Source organism: Hemitrygon akajei, chromosome 5, assembly GCF_048418815.1.
Source record: "Hemitrygon akajei chromosome 5, sHemAka1.3, whole genome shotgun sequence".
NCBI lineage: Eukaryota > Metazoa > Chordata > Chondrichthyes > Myliobatiformes > Dasyatidae > Hemitrygon > Hemitrygon akajei.
This window is the reverse complement of record NC_133128.1, coordinates 150599062-150619805: the sequence shown is the minus strand read 5'-3', so window position 1 is coordinate 150619805 and position 20744 is coordinate 150599062. Positions and strand designations below refer to the sequence as shown.

Genomic DNA, 20744 nt, shown 5'->3' with positions numbered 1-20744 from the left:
AATATTCTCCTCTAGGAAGACATAATTTCCTGTTGCGGTATGGCGCCTGAGGTCATTGCTCACTGTTTCACAGCCTTGCAGCACTGGTCTCCTTTAATGCATGGATCTGGGTAACACGTGGCCACAGACGACTCTGCAGCAGTAACCACCACAAATGAAGACTAATCCTGAGGTTGACACACAGACACAGCCATCTGCCATTCACAGTTGAGAAAACTAACAATTTCCCAGGCTGTAAGAAGCTGTGACCTGGTGTAGATTTTGTCTGGATAAAGCAGGAAACGTGTTGAACTCAAACTGCATCACTTAGTTCGTAAAATGATATTGTTTGGCATGAACTGCAGGCAGTAAAGGAGCACCCTGCCTTTGGCCAAAACATATTTTGGGTGATATCACGGACAACTGTCTACGTAGATTATGGACCAAAGATGGAGCCACTACACCAAATGATTCAGCATCATCTTCTCAGTCTTCCCTCATTGGTTATGCAGCAAATCATCAGCACAGGGGATTCAATTGAGAGAAACACACACAAAATGCTGTTGGAATAGGTCAGGCAGCATTTGTGTAGTCTAGAGGAATAAAGTCATGAAAGTTTTGGCTGAGACCCTTCCCTTGGACTGGAAAGGAAGGGGGAAGAAGCCAGAATAAGAAGGTGGAGGAGGGGAAGGAGCACATTGGCAGGTGATAAGTGAAACCAGGTAGATGGGTGGAGGAGACAGGATGAAGCAAGAAGCTGGGATGTGATAGATGGAAGAGGTAAAGTGCTAAAGAAGAAGGAATCTGACAGGAGAGGACTTTGAACCTTATGAGAAAGGGAAGGCGAGGCACCAGAGGGGTATGATGGATGGATGAAGAGAAGAGGTGAGAGGGGTGCCAGAATGAAGAATGGCAAAAAAAGAGGAGGAGGAGTGGGGAGAAATTCCTGGAAATAGAGAAATCAATGTTCATGCTGAGGTTGAGGCTACCCAGATGGAATATGAGTTGTTGCTCCTCTATATTGAGAGTGGCCATAGACTGACATGTTGGAATGAGAATAGGAAGTTGAGGTGAAATGGGTGGCCACCAGCAAATCCTGCCTTTTGTGGAGGACAGAGTGAAGGTGCTCAATGAAGAAGTCCCCTAATCTACGGCGGGTGTACGGGGGGCAGTGGTTTGGCCACACCGGGAGCACTGGATACAGTGGATGACTCGTCAGATTTGCAGGTGCAGTGCCACCACTTCTGGAGGGACTGTTTTTGGCCCTGAATGGTAGTGATGGAGGAGGTATAGGGACAGGTGTAGCACTTACAGTGATAAGGCCCAGGAGGTCTGTGGAGCAGGACAAGAAGACAAAGGAGTCATCTAGAAAGCAATCCTGGTAGAAGGAGGAGGATGAAGTGGAGGGAAAGATGTGTTTAGTGGTTAGCAACTCTGTTTCTTGTGTAATTTTGTATGTGATAAAAATGACCACCATTCAGCCCATCAGATCTATTGCTAGCTCCATCAGTTCCATTCACTTTCTCCTCATTTCCTTGCAGCCTGCCACTTATTCTCACTTGCTGACCACTCTTATTTATTTTGCTACCTCCGTACACTACGGTGCAACTTGCAATTCGCATGTCTTTCAGATACTGGGAGAGACTGCCACATCTGGGAAAATGCATGCACTCAAGGGGAGGACATGCAAATGTTACACAGGCGACAGATGAGGTCTGAATTGAACACAGATCATTGAAGCCGGGAAGGAAAGCACAGAAAATTGTGCTATATGCCGCTCTTTTCCTTTCCTTTTCAATTCTGTCATCAATGTACTTAAAATAAAAACAACCTTAACCCCCAAACACGAGGAAATCTGCAGATGCTGGAAATTCAAACAACAACACACACAAAATGCTGGTAGAACACAGCAGGCTAGGCAGCATCTATAGGGAGAAGCGATGTCGACGTTTCGGGCCGAGACCCTTCGTCAGGACCTTAACCTTAACCCCTCTGTCTTTGCACACTACCAGCTCGTTTCTGATCCTCACCAGGGTCACTGAATCTGTTACAGCCTTCCAAATTGATGAGCATCTTACCTAAAACTCCCATTAGCTGCCGCTTACAGACAGCTATACCTATGTGGATTGATCACTGGCCTACACTAACCTGTTGTCCCATTGCTCTCTTGACAAAATCACGTGAAAGCACATGTATACTGGCAGTACTCAGCTGTACCTCTCTCAACCAAAATTGTATCTCTATTTACCTGACACCCTCTACTGAATGTACAAATGTTTCTTCTTCACTAACAGGTGGGAAAACTGGACCATTAATCTGTTCCCTGACCATCATGCCAGTTGTCTGAATCTGAATTTGACTGTTCAGAACTAGGTGACGTGGTGATATCGGGATCACTATTTCTCCCTGTATAACATTACCCAGCTCTGTCCACCCTCATCTCTTCTGCTACTGAAACCTTCACCCGTGTCCCGAAACTGGACAACTCCAGTACACTCCTCTGACTTTCCTCATTCTTTAAAGATGATGCCATCCAAAAACTGCAGCTCTCATCCTAGTTTACACTGTCCCACCCACCCATAATCCCTGCACTGTGTCATGATAAAGCACTTGATTCAAATCAGAGCATTTGTCTCTCACCTTTATGCTGATATATTTTTTAATCACAGTACTGAGCAAAAGTCTTTGACACATATATGAGGGGTGATTGATAAGTTTGTGGCCTAAGGTAGAAGGAGATGAGTTATACAGCTCTCGTTACATGCACATGCAGTTCAACTATTTCAGTGATTATGCAGAAAGTTTGAAGTTAATAACTCATCTCCCTCTACCTTAGGCCACAAACTTATCAATCACCCCGATGAGCAATTAACTGATGAGTTATTAACTTCAAACTTTCTGCATAATCACTCAAAGAATTGAACTGCATGTGCATGTAACGAGAGCTGTATAACTCATCTCCTTCTACCTTAGGTCATGAACTTTTCAATCACCCCTGCTGTGGACACTTTCTGGAGGTCCAAGATCCGTATGCTCCACAATCGCTGGACTAAGTGTGTAAATGTAGGAGGGGACTATGTTGAAAAATAAATGTACTAGGTTTTCTAAAATTGACTCCGTCTACCTTAGGCCGCAAATTTATCAATCACCCCTTGTATATAGCTAGGATGCCTAAGACTTTTGCACAGTACTGTATATGCCAAAGTGGGAGCAGAGAGTGAGTCTGTAAATCTGACAGAAACAAAGGATGTTGGGAATGGTGAGGGTAGAGTTCTGCAGAAGGCGTGTGGGCAGATGAGGAGTGCCAGGGACATGGGTGGAGTGGGTGGAGACATAGCCAGCCCTGAGACATCAGGCAAAGTCAGTTGATTCCAAACAATTGGTTTATTGATCATTACAGAATGTTGCTCTGGTGCTTCCTGCTCCCTCTCCTCTCCCTTCCCTTTTCCTAACCATGATTTCAATCTCCTTGCCCCCTTCCCACTCTCAGTCCACTATGGAGATCCACAGAATTAAGTCTATCATCATTCACATACATCATGAAAGTTGTTTTTTTTGTGGGCAGCAATACAAAGGAACACATAAAATTACTTCAGTACTGTGCAAGTCTTAGGCACCTTAGTAGATGTGCCTAAGACATTTGTACAGTACTGTATTTATTTCATCAAAATCACACTGGAAAAGTAAAATACTGCTACAGTTAGAAATGTATAAATATTTTCAGCCTGAGAAATATTTTCAGTCTCTCTCCGTCCAGACATAGTACTGTGGTCCATGGCCAAGACAGTCCTCTTCATTGAGTTAACCATCCCATGGGAGGAGGGATTGGAGCCTGCCCACAAGCAGAAGAGGCTGAATGTAAGGAAGCTGGCTGGAGGACCATCATCTACCCTGTGGAGTTAGGATGCAGGGGCTTCATCGACGACAAGATTACTCCGTACGTGGCAGTGACTGGAGCGAGGCTCAGGAAGGCCACCAGAGAGTTGACAGAAGAGGCAGAAAAGAACAACTTTTGACTGTGTCTGAGGAGGAAGGACAGAAATTGGGGGACTGATAACCAAAGCAACAGGGGGTGACAGGGAAATGCCCTTGTCACTGCTCCACCACCAGGAGATGTACCAGGGCTAAGGAAATGTATGGTTATCCCCAGCTGATGACCCTGCAGCTGACTTAAGGGAGGTACAGCAGACAGCAATGTCAAGCAGGAAACACCTCCCTGTAAATCTCATCAACCATCCCCTCAGTAGCCAAGAATTACCTCTCTAAAATTCTAATTCCTCCTTTAAAATGTTTCTTAAAATCCACCTGGACCAAATTCATGGTATTCTAATGTGGTATTTCCACCTGCAGCTCACTGTTTTTTGATAACAATTCTGTGAAGTTCCTTTGTACATTTCAGGTGCTATACCACTACAAATTGCTGCTGGTGCATTAATATCACAATAAGATGTTAATGATGCAGAAAATCTTTGGAAAGATCCATTCACCTTTGGGCATTTGTACAGCGCAGATGTACACTGTGAACAGGGCAGTCTGCAGATGGCTTCTCTGGTGATAATAAGTCTAGACAAACCTTTGTGCATTTCAAATAGCAAGTGTTTTACATCGCCCAACGTGATTTTGTTTTAATTCAGACACGAGAAATATTTACACAACTTGAAGAAAATATATATTAGCACAATGACCGAAGACATATGATTGGATATGAACCGGTTGCAACTTTCTTTTTCTTTATTGTCTTGAGAGATGTTTGCGGATCTGTTGTATCAACCTCAATAAGCAAATAGGAGAAATCGATCTTTGAGGGAAACAACACAAATGCCCCTTTACCAAATGTTTGGTCAGATCGCATTATATTAAAATCATGTACAATTACCATGAAAGATTGTTACATGGAAAGAAAATGCCAGTAACTAACTGCAATGCAACCCAGACATCAATAGATTCTCAGAGCTAATTTGATTACCAGTGTTCGATTAATCTGTGCCTATTTATGGAAAGGGTGAAGCACATTTTCAGGCAGCAGCATCCAAATGGGAAGAGAGGTAGAACCACATGATGTCAGCCAAGTGATGTTGACCATCATTTCTGGATTGCTGTCTCTTACTGTGATTAACCATGATGAAACTCAGGGATTAAAGGAGCTAATATGACTGCCTCTAAAAGAGGGCAAGTGGGTCACAGCGTTAGATGAATGGCATTTTCTCAGTGGTGCACAATGAGTCGTTAGTTGAGCTTTTACAGAGAACTTGCGGGTAGCGATAGGCTGTCTTCTCCCTTCATCTTGTTCATCAAGTTGTGCAATGCACTACAAATGTGCCCGTTTCACTATCTGGTGTTTGCAAACCAGAAGGCAAAAATCAAGAGTTTCTGGAATCTGTAAGGCTGGTGATAGATCAACAGCATTTCAGTTCTGACAATGTTATCATTGATTGAAATTATGTGTTATGAGAAATTGCTGTAATTCAGAGAATGCATTAGTGGTGGTTATGGGTTAAGAGAAAATGTTTAATGCAAATGTTTCATTCCTTTGTGTAAACAGTGCGCTGTCCAATGCAAATCAGCCTATTTTAGAAGCTAGTTAAGTAGAATGGGAACAAAATAATGCCAGACCACCTTTTAATAAATTTGTTGCCTAGTGGTGGAGAGCATGACTCTTGAGAAGTCATTTTTTTTGTGATGCATTAATAATCTCTGCAGGGATGTCTTGAGTAGATAGACATTAGAGGGAAGCAGTGGGGGAGGCATGAATTTGGGGCCAGATTTGGTCTGGGTAAGATTTCTGTGTATTCTTGGTAGACCCCTCCTTGAATCAACAGCCCACTGTTCTTTCTCTTGGTTCATATGTGGAGAAGGCCCAGAGCAACCTTGCCTCAGAGATAATTCAGAGGCTTCAAAGGGAATAAGAGAAAGAACTTGAAAAATACCTCAGTTATTAAAAACTGCAGTCCCAACAATAAACAAAGAACAATTCTTTGAAATCATTCATAGTTACAGAACGACTACAAAGCATATAGCCATATGAAGCTACTGACATTGACGGAGGGAAGGGAAGATTACCGTGGCAAAGTGGGAAGTGGGAGCTTGGCTTTGCTGAGGAGGGATCAGCATCTTTGTTGGAGCAATAGGTATATTTAAAGTGGAGGTTGAAAGGTTCTTGATTAGTAAGACCATCAAAAGTTATGGGGAGAAGGAAGGAGAATGTGGTTGAGAGGAATAATAAATTAGCCATGATCGAATGGGAGAGCAGACTCAGTGGGCCAATGACCCAATCCAACTCCTAATGGTCAAAGGGATGATGGGAAGAAGCATGACTATGATGGGTAGGACCTCATCATCATGTTAGGTAGAAGCTGAACTACGCTAACCAATCGGTTGTGTTAAATTCTCTGGAAAGGTGACTCTCCTGTAATGAGGCTGAACAGATGGCTGCCTGGCTTCCTGCTATGCCGTAATAACCCCAGAAAGCAGGTCTGAAAGAATACCTTCAGCTATGCCTAAACAGCAAGAATAAACTGGCTGGTGAAGGATTCTGAAAACTAAATTTAGGTTACTAGCAGATGTTTATTTATTTAACCAGAACAAGATCAACAGTTTCAAGTTGTTGTCATAGACATAGAGTGTGGTTTATGGCCAGTACACTGAGCTCATTGAAGAAAGAGTCAGATGTTGTGTTAAGAGGTAAATTTGTTCAACTTTACAGTTGGGATAAAATACAAATTAAGGTTATTGAAAAAACGATTTTGCTATTTTCTCATGAGCTTGTTTCTGCCATCCACAAACAAACTTTTCCCAGGAGAATGCAAAAGACAATACTGGAAGTTAAATGCTTGTATTCATTAATCCTAAATGTTCGAAATGAAACATAACATCATAGGAATTTTAAGATAAATTATAAAAATTAATCAGCATTTCAAGATGTTTTAAAATCTTCATGGAAGTCAGCTCTTAAGTTATCAGTGCAAGTAAAGCTGAGTGTATGATTTCTTTGATGTACAGCTAGACTTTTACTGTTTCCTTGCTATCGGTCTGAATTTTTAACAATCGGCACCAGACAGGAAGCACAACTTTGTGGGAAGTACAGAAGTTTGAATAAAGAATAAAGTAAAATGCATGTGGACTTTTCCTATAATTTGCACTTGTCAATGATCTTCTGAGGTAGATTGAACCCAGCTTCAAAGGCTCAAGAGCAATAAATGTCTGGCACTGTAACCTTCGAACTGTTGATGAAAGATGATACTGAGTGTTGCTATTAATTGATTTACATTGTATTCAAATAAGATTAAATTACACCCACTCTGGCAACTCACAATACCCACAATATGAAATTATTGTTTTATGTCCATTTTCAGAGCAGGTCTCTGCAAAACGTTTTGTGATTATCTTCAGCATGAGAAGTGTGCTTTAGAAATGTCACTGTTGCTAGATCAACATGTCTCCAGGCACTGCAATCTCAGTACTCAACACTTTGAAGGGAAAATGGTCACTTCAGTAGGAAAGGCGAGTATAATATTGCAACACATCAAAGCAGGCAGGTGTCATAAAGTATGGAGCAAGGTCACTCCGGCAGTACAGCAGCCACTCCTACCATTCCACCCCCTTGTTTTTCCTTTCACGTACTGGAGCCATAGGCTCATGCTGGGATACTATTCAAAGTGAGAACAAATTTATTATCAAATTACGTACTTGTTGCCATATATTACCTTGAAATTCATTTTCTTGCCAGCATTTGCAGGAAAAAATAAAGAATTACAATAGAATTTATGAAAAAACTATACATAAACAAAGACTGACAAATAATGTACAAAACGAATGCAAACTGTGCAAATTTAAAATAATAATAGTACTGAGAACATGAGTTGTGGAAGTCCTTGAAAGTACGTTTGCAAGTTATTGAGTTAGTTCTGAGTTGCAGTGAGTGAAGTTATCCACGCAACGGTTCAGGAGCTTGATGGTTGTAGGGTAATAACTATTCCTAGGGAACTCTGTAGGCACAGAGATTTAAACCTGATATTTCAATCAAAAGCCATGTGACAATTAAAACTTCAGTGCTGGGAAAACTGGGTGCAGGATGGTGGCTGGGGGGTTGGGCTGCAGGGGAAACCAGTGTAGAGCTATACACTTATTGCTTCAAGGTTACTGGGCAAACATGGCATTCAACTGGACAGGATTTTTGGCAGCTCATGATGCCATTTCTGATTATATGTCACTGGTTTCATCAAATAACTCCTCTGTTCCAGAACAGAATCTGAGGGATATGATAAAACATATTGTACTACTCAATGAAGAAATCTACCGCAGATCATTTAGCCACAAGTCAAGCAAGGAGTAATGGATTACAGTAGCAAACAAAGGCTTAGCAGCACTGTCGTCATATCAACATAGGACAAAGATCATCGTCCTAACCCATTGCTATATCTCATACTGAAAATCCATTAACTCAGTCTCAATTCTACTCATCTACACGGTCCTTTGAGATAAAGTGTTCTCATCTCAGTCCTAAATGGCGCTTTAACCTTTTTCTTAGATTGCCTCACAAAGAGGAAACATTCTTTGTTAATCCCTCACATGGTATTATTAGGGTCACTTCTCGATCTTCACTGTCTTCCCGCACAATTGTTAGATCTGCCTCTGGAATTGACCCACCCATATCCATCTGTTCAACAACCTCTGGCATACAGTTATGTTATGACTGATTTGTAGCTCAACCCCATCTGCCTGCTTTTGTTCTGTATCACTTGACTCTTTTGCCAAATGAAAGTTAATTGACCCCAGCCTCCTGAGCAACTAACCACCCCTCCTCCCTGGGTTGTCAGGAATGACTAATTCCTTCCTGTTGATCCGAGCTGAGGGAAGGTTTGCAGTACAGGTATTGCCTTCATATTTTTAATCAATTACTCACTGTTGTCTATCAGTTGTTCATTGATGCACAACAAGATCATAAGACCATAAGATATAGGAGTAAAGTTAGGCCATTTGGCCCATCAAATCTGCTCTGTAAGTGTATGCTAAAAGTTCAAAGAACTCTGGCAACTAGACACAGTTTACTTTGATCAGTATATTTTATTTCCATATGTAATGCTCCTGTTGCTAAGGTGAATCTGGGAAGCATTTGGACAGATACAGTTGATAGAAGTGGCAAAATACTGTTCACATCAGCACCATGGGATAAGAAGATGAAAATACAATATTGTTCCTTTGCTCATTTTTATACTGAAATTCCCACTCCCCTCCCCCATAGAAGTGCTATATGGAAATTGGCTGTGGAATTATTGAGTGATGCCACGTGTGGCGAATATTCATTGAAAGGGTTCACACAAAGAGAATGGCTACTTGGAAATGTATCTGGTATACGTGAATTCAATGACACCAACAAAAAAATGATTTTTTTAAAGATCGAGTATGAGCTCCAGAGAAACAGAATCAATCAAAACAACGTGTACTGGGAAAGTTAAAGTGTATTTTACAATCTAGAATCTACTGCTTGAAACATACTTATATCATGTGCTAATGCAACATTTATGTAACTAAAATGTGAACATTGACTGATGGCTCAGTCTGACACGAAATAGAAACTCACAAATTAAATGGCACACTGGATTTCCTACCTTGCACACAGAATTTCAGTTCCTTCACATCTGTCACCGTTGTTGAGCAGAGCTTCTCGGGCACCTTTTTACTCATACGGTTATAGTTCCTTCGCTTCTTTGTCTCACCCCAAAGGTTGGAACCTCCATGCATACTGGGAATGTTGAGGATTGCGATTCCTTCTAGTGACGTGTTACTTAGATCAAGGACAATACCATCACACTGGAAGATACAAATCATAAAACATCACACTCTTTTGCGAAACTGATCAACATAATCTTCCAAAGTCAAAAGGAAGACACACAACAACCTCTGTTATACCACCATACATCAATGATTACAATTTTCAGAGCTATTTAATTATTGTCATTTCATCCATCCATCCAGCATCTTCTTTGACTTTCTACCATCAGATTGGACACACCGTTGCATAAAAACAAGAACGATCAGGGTGAGAAACAGTTTCTTCCCTCGGGCCATTAGGCTTCTGAACTCCCTGTCAAGTTGCATTCCAAGTGTTACTGGTTAATGTGCTCTGTACCTTACAATATTTAATTTATACACTTTAGTTTGTTTATTTATGTGTAATCCATCTGTAGATTTCATCCTTATTTCCATAAGTTATTGTGTGTTATGTATACCATGGTGCCTTATATCCTGGTTCGGAGAAACATTGTCTTGTTTGACAGTATATGTGTAGATAGTAAAATGACAATAAACTTGATTTGATGATCTTCATCCAAAAGATTAAAAAATACAAGATTTACTTTATTACACTTTAAGTTTAAAATTAGATTTTGTTTTGTTTGGCAGCAATATAATTATTACCTAAACTCATGACACTCATGACAGTGAACAGAGATCTGAGTTGTCACTCCAAAAATTAATAACAGTACCATATTGAGGTATATTTTGTTTATTATTTTATATACCTCAACCTCAGTCATATTCCCTCAACCTCCAAGGAACCTCTGTTCCTCGATACTCCCTAAGAACCCTATTGATGGTATATTTCCTAGCCTTATATGTACTCCCAAACTGTATCAACTCAACACTTGTCTTGATTAAACTCTGTCTGTCATCTTACAGCCCATTTCAACACCATTTCAATATATCCCTGCAGCCTAAAACCATTTTCCACACTATCAACAACTCTGCCAATCTTCCTGTTATCTGTGAACTTGCTGCTCTTGCTTTCTATAGTACGTTCACATCTAAGCCGGTGCTCTTCCTTGTGTGACACCACGTCACAGGCAAATACAACCCTCTTCCATCACCCGGTCTCCTATTTCTAAGCCAATTTTGGATTCAATTGTAGGCCAGTGGAGACCAGCATCTAACGATAAGAGGAGAATGCTCTGCACTTTGGATATGCACACAAGTTTGAAGTTTGCAATGTGATCACTGTGGGGGACTTCAACCAGGCTAGGTTGAAGACATCTCTGACAAACTACTACCAACACATCTGTGGAACCAGAAGAGCCAACACAAACATTATTACTGTTATACCATCGTGCCATCCCATGCCTGCACTTTGCCAATTCCGATCAGCTGTCCATGCTTCCATTCCCAGTATACAGGTAGAGACTGAGCACCACAGCAACAGGGGTGAGGACCACAAAGGTACAGTCAAGGGAGGCAGGAGAGCGTTTACAGGACTGCTTTGTATTGGAAGAGTGGACCATATTCAAGAATTCATCTTTGGATCTGAGTGAATGTGCCACAATTGTCATTCACTTCATCAAGACCTGTGTGGATGAGTGTGTGCCTTCAAGAAAATACCAAACGTACTCAAATCAGAAGCCATGGATAATCCAGATTTGTAGTCTGCTGAGGCCTAGATATGTGACTTTCAAGACTGACAAACTAGAACTCTACAAGAAGTTCAAGTACAACCTAAGACCATCATAAGAATGAAAAGGCAATTTCGTAGAGAAAGACGCTATCAAATGTATACAAGAAGGGTCAGAGCCTTCTCTATTTCCTGAGGAGACTGAGGTCCTTTAACATCTGCCGGACGATGCTGAGGATGTTCTACGAGGCTGTGGTGGCCAGTGCTATCATGTTTGCTGTTGTGTGCTGGGGCAGCAGGCTGAGGGTAGCAGACACCAACAGAATCAACAAACTCATTCGTAAGCCCAGTGATGTTGTGGGGGTGGAACTGGACTCTCTGACGGTGGTGTCTGAAAAGAAGATGCTGTCCAAGTTGCATGCCATTTTGGACAATGACTCCCATCCACTCCATAATGTACTGGTTAGGCACAGGAATACATTCAGCCAGAGACTTATTCCACCGAGATGTAACACTGAGCATCATAGGAAGTCATTCCTGCCTGCGGCCATCAAACTTTACATCTCCTCCCTAGGAATGTCAGACACCCTGAGCTAATAGGCTGGTCCTGGACTTATTTCCACCTGGCATGATTAACTTATTATTATTTAATTATTTATGGTTTTATATTGCTATATTTCTACACTGTTCTTGGTTGGTGCGGCTATAACAAAACCCAATTTCCCTTGGGATCAATAAAGTATGTCTGTCTGTCGGTATAATAGCTGCTGCAGGGTTTGCAAGCCATTACTTCCTAAACAGCAATACTTAACAGCATAAATGGCTGTGATGCTTCACTCCCCGATGAGATCAATGCATTTCATGCATGTTTTCAAAAGGAAATTGAAACTACAGCTCTGCAAATCCCCACAGCATCTTGCATCTCTATCTTAGAAGCTGACACCTGAACATCCTTCAGGAGGGTGAACACTCACAATGTGTCAGGCCCAGTGGTGTCCCTGGCAGGATACTTAAAACCTGTGCAGACCAACTGGCTGTAGTGTTCAAGGAGATCTTCAATCTCTCACTGCTGCAGTCAGAGCTTCCCACCTCCTTCAAAAGGGCACTACCATACTGGTGTCGAAGAAAAACAGACTGAATGCCTCAATGACTATTAACCGGTAGCACTCACATCTACTGTGATGAAGTACTTTTAGAGGTTGGTCATGGCTAGAGTTAACTCCATTGAAATTTGCCTCCTGTCACAACAGTTCTACAGTGGATGCAGTCTCACTTGCTCTCCACTCAGCTTTGGACCATCTGAACACCAGCAATACCTATGTCAGGCCGTTTTTTATTGATTACAACTCAGTGTTCAACATCATAATCCTATTAGTACTCATCAAAAACCTTCAACCATGGGCCTCTGTACCTCTCTTTACAATTGCATCCAAAGTTAGTGTGGATCAGTAACACCATCTCCATCTCACTGGCAATCAACACAGGTGCACCTCAAAGATGTATGCTTAGCCCACTGCTCTACTCTCTCTAACTTCATGACATGGCACAGCTCTCAAATGCCATGTGTACACTTGCCAATGACATCACTGTTGTTGGCAGAATCTCAGATGTTCAGATGGTGACAAGGAGGCATATTGGAAGTGAAATAGATTGACTGATTACTTTCAACATCAACAAGACCAAAGAATTGATTGTGGACTTCAGGAAAAGGAATTTGGGAGAATACACACCAGTCCTCATTGAGAGGAGAGTATTAGAAAGGGCGAGTAGCTTCATGTTCCTGGATGTTAACATCTCAAAGGATCAAACCTCATTAAGGATGCTCACCATCCAGGACACACATGCTTCTCATTACTACCAGCAGGGAGGAGATACAGGAACCTGAAGATCCACACTCAAACTTTCAGGAACAGCACAGAAGATCACTGGGACACAGCTCCCAGCCCTGGAGGACACCTACAGCTTACACTGCCTAAGGAAAGCTACAAGCATCTGTAAGGACAATACACACTCATGCAATCATCTGTTTGAACTTCTTCCATCTGGTGGATATTATAAGATTTTCTATGCCCACACTTCCAGATTGAAAAATAGCTTTTTCCCCAGAGCTGTAATTGCTCTGAACCAATCGATCAAGCATCATCCACAAATTTGCTATATTGCTACTTTTAATACTGGTTTTATAGCTGTCATGCATCTGAGTTGCGCTTTTGTACTGCTGGACATTGCTTGTATTGGCTGGTTACTTGATTTTATTTATTGTTTATTTATTTTATTTGTTGTTTTATAACATTGAGTACGAGAGTTGCAAACTCATTTTCGCTGTATTGGTGCATGACAAATTGTACTATGCAATGACAATAAAGATATTTCATTTCTCAATTCACCATCAGATTTCTGAACAGTCCATGAACTCATGAACACTATCTCATTGTTCCTTTTTTACACTATTTATATATTTATTTTATTTTTATTGTAAATTTTAGTTTTTTTTTTAAAGAGTTTTGTGCTGTACTGCTGCAAACGAACATCAAATTTCATGACGTATGTCAGTGATAAAATAAAATGATTCGGATTCTTACATAGGGTAATTTCATTCAGTCATTTCTCAAAGCACAATCCACGCATCCCAGGAATCAGATGACTCTACTCTATGGCAAGTGTATTCGTCCTGCTAAAGCATATTTAGTATTCTACGCATGGTGTCAATGAAGCCATTTATAATTGTATCAAAGACTTCTATTGCTTTGTATTTCAACATCTGCACAACAAAGGCCAACATACTATTTTGCTTTCATAATTGCATGCCAAACCTTAATGCTCACATTCTTTATCTCATGAATCCCAAATCTTTTTTACTAGTTTCACTCGTACATATTTACTAGTTTCTTTCTGCTTGGAAATTATTCCAAGCAAAGTGAATAACTTCCTGTTTTCCTGCACTCTGCAATCCCTTAAAATTATCAATTTAATCAGTTTATATCCCACTGTAACCTCCTCCCTACTCACTTCCTACCTAGCTCTCAGTTTAGTGAACTTGGATATGTTACCCTCTTCCATCCAACGCAAACAGCTTAAGTTCAGTACTGATCGTTGTAGCACATCACAGGCCTGCCAGCCTGAAATAAACACTATCACCCCTCTGTTTTCACTAACTAGTGCTTTATTCAGTCCATCTCCTTACTTTGAGCCCTTTTTTATGTAGCAATCTCGTTTGGAACCCTTATCAAATGCCTTTTGAAAATTGAGATATAGTACACTCATTCCTCCTTCCAGCTACTGTACAATCTCAAAGGACCTTATCACATGTGTCAAACAGAATTTCCCTTTCATAAAACCATTCAGTATTGACTTTCCCTAATCATATGACATTTTTTCTTAAGTACTCAGTTATCATGAGCATAAAATAAACCGTGACTCTAGAATTTTGCTGAGAACTAATGCTCGGATAATTAATCAACAGTGTCCTACTTTATTCCTCCATCCCTACTTTAATAATGGTGTTACACTTGTTTTTCTGCTGATTTTGTTGGGACTGTTTCAGAACAAGGAGTTTTTGATGATCACCACCAATGCATCCATCATCTCTGTAGCCACCTCAATAACATTTGAGGGGTTTTGGTCTCTACTCTTTGGGAAGAATATACTTGCATTGGCAGCATTGCAGGGAAGGTTCACTAGGCTGATCCCTGGGTTAAAAGGGCTGACATATGAAGAAAGGTTGAGCAGTTTGGATCTGCACTCGTTGGAGTACACAGACCTAAGAAGTGATCTTATTTAACCACTCGAGGGTCAGTAACAGGATGGACGCTGAAACGATTCTTTCCCTGTGGGCAACATGAGACCGGGGCATGGTTTCAGGATCGTGGTGCAGCCACTTGAGTTGAGGATTAGGGGGAATTTTTTCTTTTAGAGGGTCACCAGTCATTGTAATTCTACATATGTTTCCATACAACACAGGAGGTAGCAACTTGGACAACAGCCCCATTCCCCTACTGGGTTACATTTTAACTTAATCTCCCCAAATTCTCACCAACTCCCCCAAAATAACTACACACTAGGGATGATTTGCAGTGACCAGTTAAGCTAGCAAGCTTTTGGGATGTGGGAGCAAACTGTAGGGAACCCAGGAAGAACATGCAAACTCCACACAAATAGGACCGGAGTTCAGGAATGAACCTGGATTGCGGTCGGGTGAGGAAGCAGCTCTACTCACTTCAGAAATTGTGGCGATGGAATCAATCAGAGCACCATCTGTAGAGATTAACAAACGTTTCAACTACAAGGGAATTAAGAGGTATTGAAGCAAAGGTTGGAATAGCCATTACTATATTGAATGGCAAAGTGGTTCTGTAGGGCCAATAGTTCTACTTCTGTTCATGTTTCTTATGGTTATCCAAAGGATTTTCTTTAACTACGATCGCTTAAAGTTCCTGAATTTTCTTACACCTGGTTGCTTACTATTTCTGATGCTTTTAGTGCGACTTTCACTATGAACGTAGCTACAGATTATTTGCCTAAGCCATTTTTAAAGCTCATTATAACTTCTGTGTTGCCAGATCATGCTCTAACTTCATCTACATGTTTGCAGGTAACATCACTGCAGTGGGCCAAATCTCAAATAATGATGAATCTGAGTTCAGGAATGAGATAGAGAACCTAGTTGCATGCTGTCATGACAACAACATTTCCATCAATGTTAGCAAAGCAAAACAGCTGGTCATTAACTTCAGGGAAAGGAGGGGGGAGTGGTGGGTGGTGCACATGCTCCTGTCTACATCAGCGGAGTTGCGGTTGACAATCTCAAGTTCCTAGGAATGAATATCACCAGTAGCTAGTGCTCGTGAAACCATGTAGACATCATGGTCAATAATGCACATCTGTCACTTCAACTTTGCAGGAGGCAAAAGAAATCTGGCATGTCTCCTTAGATCCTCACTAATTTTTATTGAAGTACAATAGAAAACATTGTATTCAGATGCATCATAGCTTGGAGTGGCAACTGTTCTGCCCAACACTGCAAGAAACTACAGAAAGTTGTGGATACAGCTCAGCACATCATGGAAAACAGCCTCCCCTCCATGGACTCTGTTTGCAGTTCTCGCTGCCAAATTAATCAAAGACCCCAGCCCACACAAAAAATGCTGGAGGAACTCAGAATGTCAGGGTCTTTTAAGAGACTTTTAGATAGGTACATGGAGCTTAGTAAAATAGAGGGCTATCGGTAAGCCTAGAACTTTCTAAGGTAGGGACATGTTCTGCAAAACTTTGTGGGCCGAAGGGCCTGTATTGTGCTGTAGGTTTTCTACATTTCTTTGTAGCATCTACGGAAATAGATAACCATTGAACATTTTGGGGTGAGATCTTCAGGACTGAGAACGAAAGGAGAAAAGATCAGAGTAAAAAGGTGGGGGGAAGGGAAGGAGGATAGCTGGAAGGTGACAGGTGCAGCCAGGTGGGTGGGAAAGGTCAAGGGTTAGAGAAGAAGGAATCTGATAGGTGAGGAGAGTGGACCATAGGAGAAGAGGGAAGGAGGTGGGGACCTAGGGGGAAGTGAGAAGGGTTGAAAGGTCAGAGTGGGGAAGAGGAAGGGGGGGGGGTCTCATTTAGAATGGGAATATTTTTGGAGCCTGCTGCTGCTCTCATTGTTTTCACCTTCGAAGTTCGAATTTCAAAGTACATTTATTATCAAAGTATATATACTACATACAATCTTGAGATTCATCTCCTGACAGGCAGCCACAAAACAAAGAAACCCAACACCACCCATTTAAAAAAAAAGACCATCAAACACCCAATATGCAGAGAAAAAACAAATTGTGCAAACAGTAAAAGTAAGCAAGTAACAGTCAGAAATCAAGTTCACAAAAGTGAGTCCACAGCCACAGAGCCAGTCATCACTGCAGCCGATCCAGGAGCCCGCCAGCTGCAGGCCACGGCCTCAGTTCAGCGCAAAGACGAGTAAACTTTACGGAGCAGCAAGCTGATCACCGGCCTGTTCCTATCCTTCGGCCCCAACACCCTGATCTTTTCAGTTTGGCCTGGCGCTTAAATCGGCTAAACCTCGGGTCATTCCTCGCTCTCGGACATGGGCCCTGCCACTTTGATACCCTCTCAGGTCCGGATCCTGCTGCCTCGATTTGGCCCATACCCATCACACCACACCACCCTGCTCCCTTCGAGACCTCAGTTCACAGCACAAACGTGCCAGCTCCTACAGGCGGTTCAAAAGCTCAACTCCAAAAGGGAAGTTACAGGCTACTGATTGCAGTGATCATTTCTGAGATTAATACAGAAACTTTTAGTTTTGTTTGCTGCCAGCAAGTTCTCACTGCATTTCACCAGCACCATCTTAAACCAGAAGGCATGATTAGATGTGGTAAGATTTCAGAACCTTAACCTGATTCATTGATTGAGATATTGCTTAGTTATACCATTGCATGTTGCTTTTGGTGTTCTCAAAGCAAAATTTTAAAAGGAATGATCTTTAAAGGGATTAACTTTGCTTCCAGAAGAAATTCATATTTAGTTCACTTCTGATTGTAGAAGCTCCAAGTCAATGTTTATAATTTTTTTCTACTTCATTCTCATATTCTACCTCCTTCCTCTCATAATTTTGTGGTCACTTTTTGTTGATGCTAAAACTTCCTCAATCATCAGACTTGCTACTTGGCAACACTGCAAGCCTCTTTTAGTTCAAACCTGAACATAACAAACTGAATAAGGCACACTGGATCATTTTATTGGTGGATGTTATTTCTCAAAACAAAACAGATTCATTCAGAATTATAAAATATTTCCTTAATGATCTACCTCTGTTTGTGTGCTGGAAAAATTGTAATATGCTTACTACAGTTTGAATTGTGAATGGAAGGCTGTAGATTAAACCTGATTTACACGACTCAAGGACCGCCTCCAAGGGAACAATACTTTGATTTTTATGGTAAGGGAAGACATGGGCTATTGTTTTTTAATATTGTGAAATTACTGATTATTCATCCACACTTGATGACTTTGTGTAAAGTTTATTGGCTGTTTACTTTGCCTGCCTAGTTCCAAGCAAACTCACTTTTTAAAGGTAGCAGGTAGCTGCAATTGTTGAAATATTTCTAGAGGTGGTCTCACCATTCCACTGGTTGAATAAGATGATTTAATGTTTTGTCTCCTTTTAAAACTAATAGCACACTGATTTTCAATGCTAATTTTTGAAATATATACATATTCTTACAATCAGCACCACAAAAAAAATTAATGTTCGAATAACCAGGACCTGATTCTACTTTAGACGCTTAGGTACTGACTGCTGAGAGCTGTTTTATTCAAGGGAAAGTGATGCATCCTCTCTCTCCTTTTACTTTTCAGCTAGCATCAATATTGTGGGAGTACTTATAGGATTGTGCAGTGTCACCTGAAGCCAAACAAAAAGTATAACCACTTCCTTCTTGACAGTACATGACTGATTTTGTTGAAAGGTGGGATAAACATCAGCTATTGTGATACTATTGATAAGCAAAGAAAGTTCAACAAGAACAGGGGCACAAGAGAAGATGATGGAATTTGGAGCATTAACTGAACTGCTGGAAGAACTCAGTGCTGGAAGATGCATACACCAGGATGCTCTTCAATGACTGCAGCTCGACATTCAATATTATCATCCCCTCAAAACTAACCAATAATAAACTCCAAGACCTAGGCCTCAATACCTCCCAGTGCAATTGGATCCTTGATTACCTCACTTGCAAACCCCAGTCAGTTTGGATTGGCAACAACATCTTCTCCACAAACACCATCGGTGCAGGTGCACCACAACGCTGGGTGCTTAGACCTGTACTCTGCTTGCTTTATGCTGTGTGGTTAAGCTCAGCTCCAATGCCTTATTCAAGTTTGCTGCTGACACCACTGTCATTGGCTGAATCAAAGGTGGTGACGAATCAGTATATAGGTGGGAGACTGAAAATCTGGTTGAGTGGTGCCACAACAATCACATCTTACTAAACGTCAGCAAGACCAATGAGTTGATTATTGACTTCAGGAGGAGGAAATCAGAGGGCAATGAGCCGGTCCTCATCGAAGGATCAGAGGTGGGGAGGGTGAACCTCAGTGTTATAACTTCAGAGGACCTATCCTCGGCCCAGCATGCAAGTCCAATTAAGAAGAAAGCATGGGAGGGTCTCTACTTCCTTAGGAGTTCGCTAAGATTCAGCATGACATCTAAAACGTTGACAAACTTCTATAGATGAGTGGTGTGGAGCATATTGACTGACTGCATTATAACCTGGTACAGAAACACCAATACCCTTGAACGGAAAACCCTACAAAAATTAGTGGATAGCCAGGTGTATCATGGGTAAAACCCTCTCCACCATTGAACACATCTACACAGTGCTGTCGCAGGAAAGCAGCATCAATCATCAGGTACTCCTCCACCACTCAGGCCATGCTTTCTTTTTGCTGCTGCCATTAGGAAGCCTCAGGACTCACATCACCAGGTTCAGGAACAGTTATTACCCCTCAGCCACCAGGCTCTTGAACCAGAGGGGATAACTTCATATCTTCTTTCAACTTCACTTACTCCATCACTGACTTGTTCCCACAACCCATGGACTCGCTTTCAAGGACTCTTCACCTCTTGTTCTCAATATTCTTTGCTTATTTATTTATAATTATTACTTCTTATTTTTTACTTTGTATTTGCTCATTTTGGTGCCTTTTGCATACTGGTTGTCCGCCCTGTTGGGTGCGGTCTTTCATTGAATCTTTTATGGTTATTGGATTCATTGAGTATGCCCACAAGAAAATGAATCTCGTGACATATAAGCACTTGGATAATAATTGTACTTTGTAAATCCAAAGGCGCTGCCTGACCCTCCGAGTTCTTCCAGCAGTTTGTTTTTAGTCCAAGTTCTACAGGGGATCTGCCAAGCCCAGAACGGACTGTAATTGTTACGCTTCGCACAGTGCTTTTGGCATAGGGACATCCATTTCTAAATGCCGTGCAAGAATGTGGACACGCATTAACAACTGTACACAATTCACTAGGAAATGATTTGGTAATTTTAAATCAATTGTTTTGTGTCAATAGCACATTCACATTTTTCCCCTTCAGTAGACCATTTTTGGAAAGGTTTTCTGCTTTATCCGTGGCTATCAGAGAACTTGACTACTCTCCATTCCTCAACTAAAACATTAAGTAGGCAATTTGTTCCCAGCTCTCTAGGAATGCCCTTTTGCCTGCCAGGGCATGTTAAGCATAATTCCACCAATGATTATTTAATCAGTTCTAGTAGCCGCTACTTGGAACTTGCCCTAATAAGTATTTCCAATTATTTGGCAGCTAGTGCAACATTAACACAGTGAAAAGAGCAGAGTTGGCTTTCTGCTGTCA

General features: G+C 41.3%; 1 protein-coding gene across 5 annotated transcripts in view; it reads right to left on the bottom strand.

The window, feature by feature from the left end:
• dgkg (diacylglycerol kinase, gamma) overlaps window positions 1-20744 on the bottom strand; it is a 517080-nt gene that overhangs the window by 46851 nt on the left and 449485 nt on the right. For all 5 annotated transcript variants that reach the window (XM_073046856.1, XM_073046861.1, XM_073046859.1 and 2 more), the window contains one exon: window positions 9588-9789. In XM_073046856.1, coding sequence (XP_072902957.1) covers window positions 9588-9789 — 202 coding nt within the window. The remainder of the gene's footprint in view (window positions 1-9587; window positions 9790-20744) is intronic.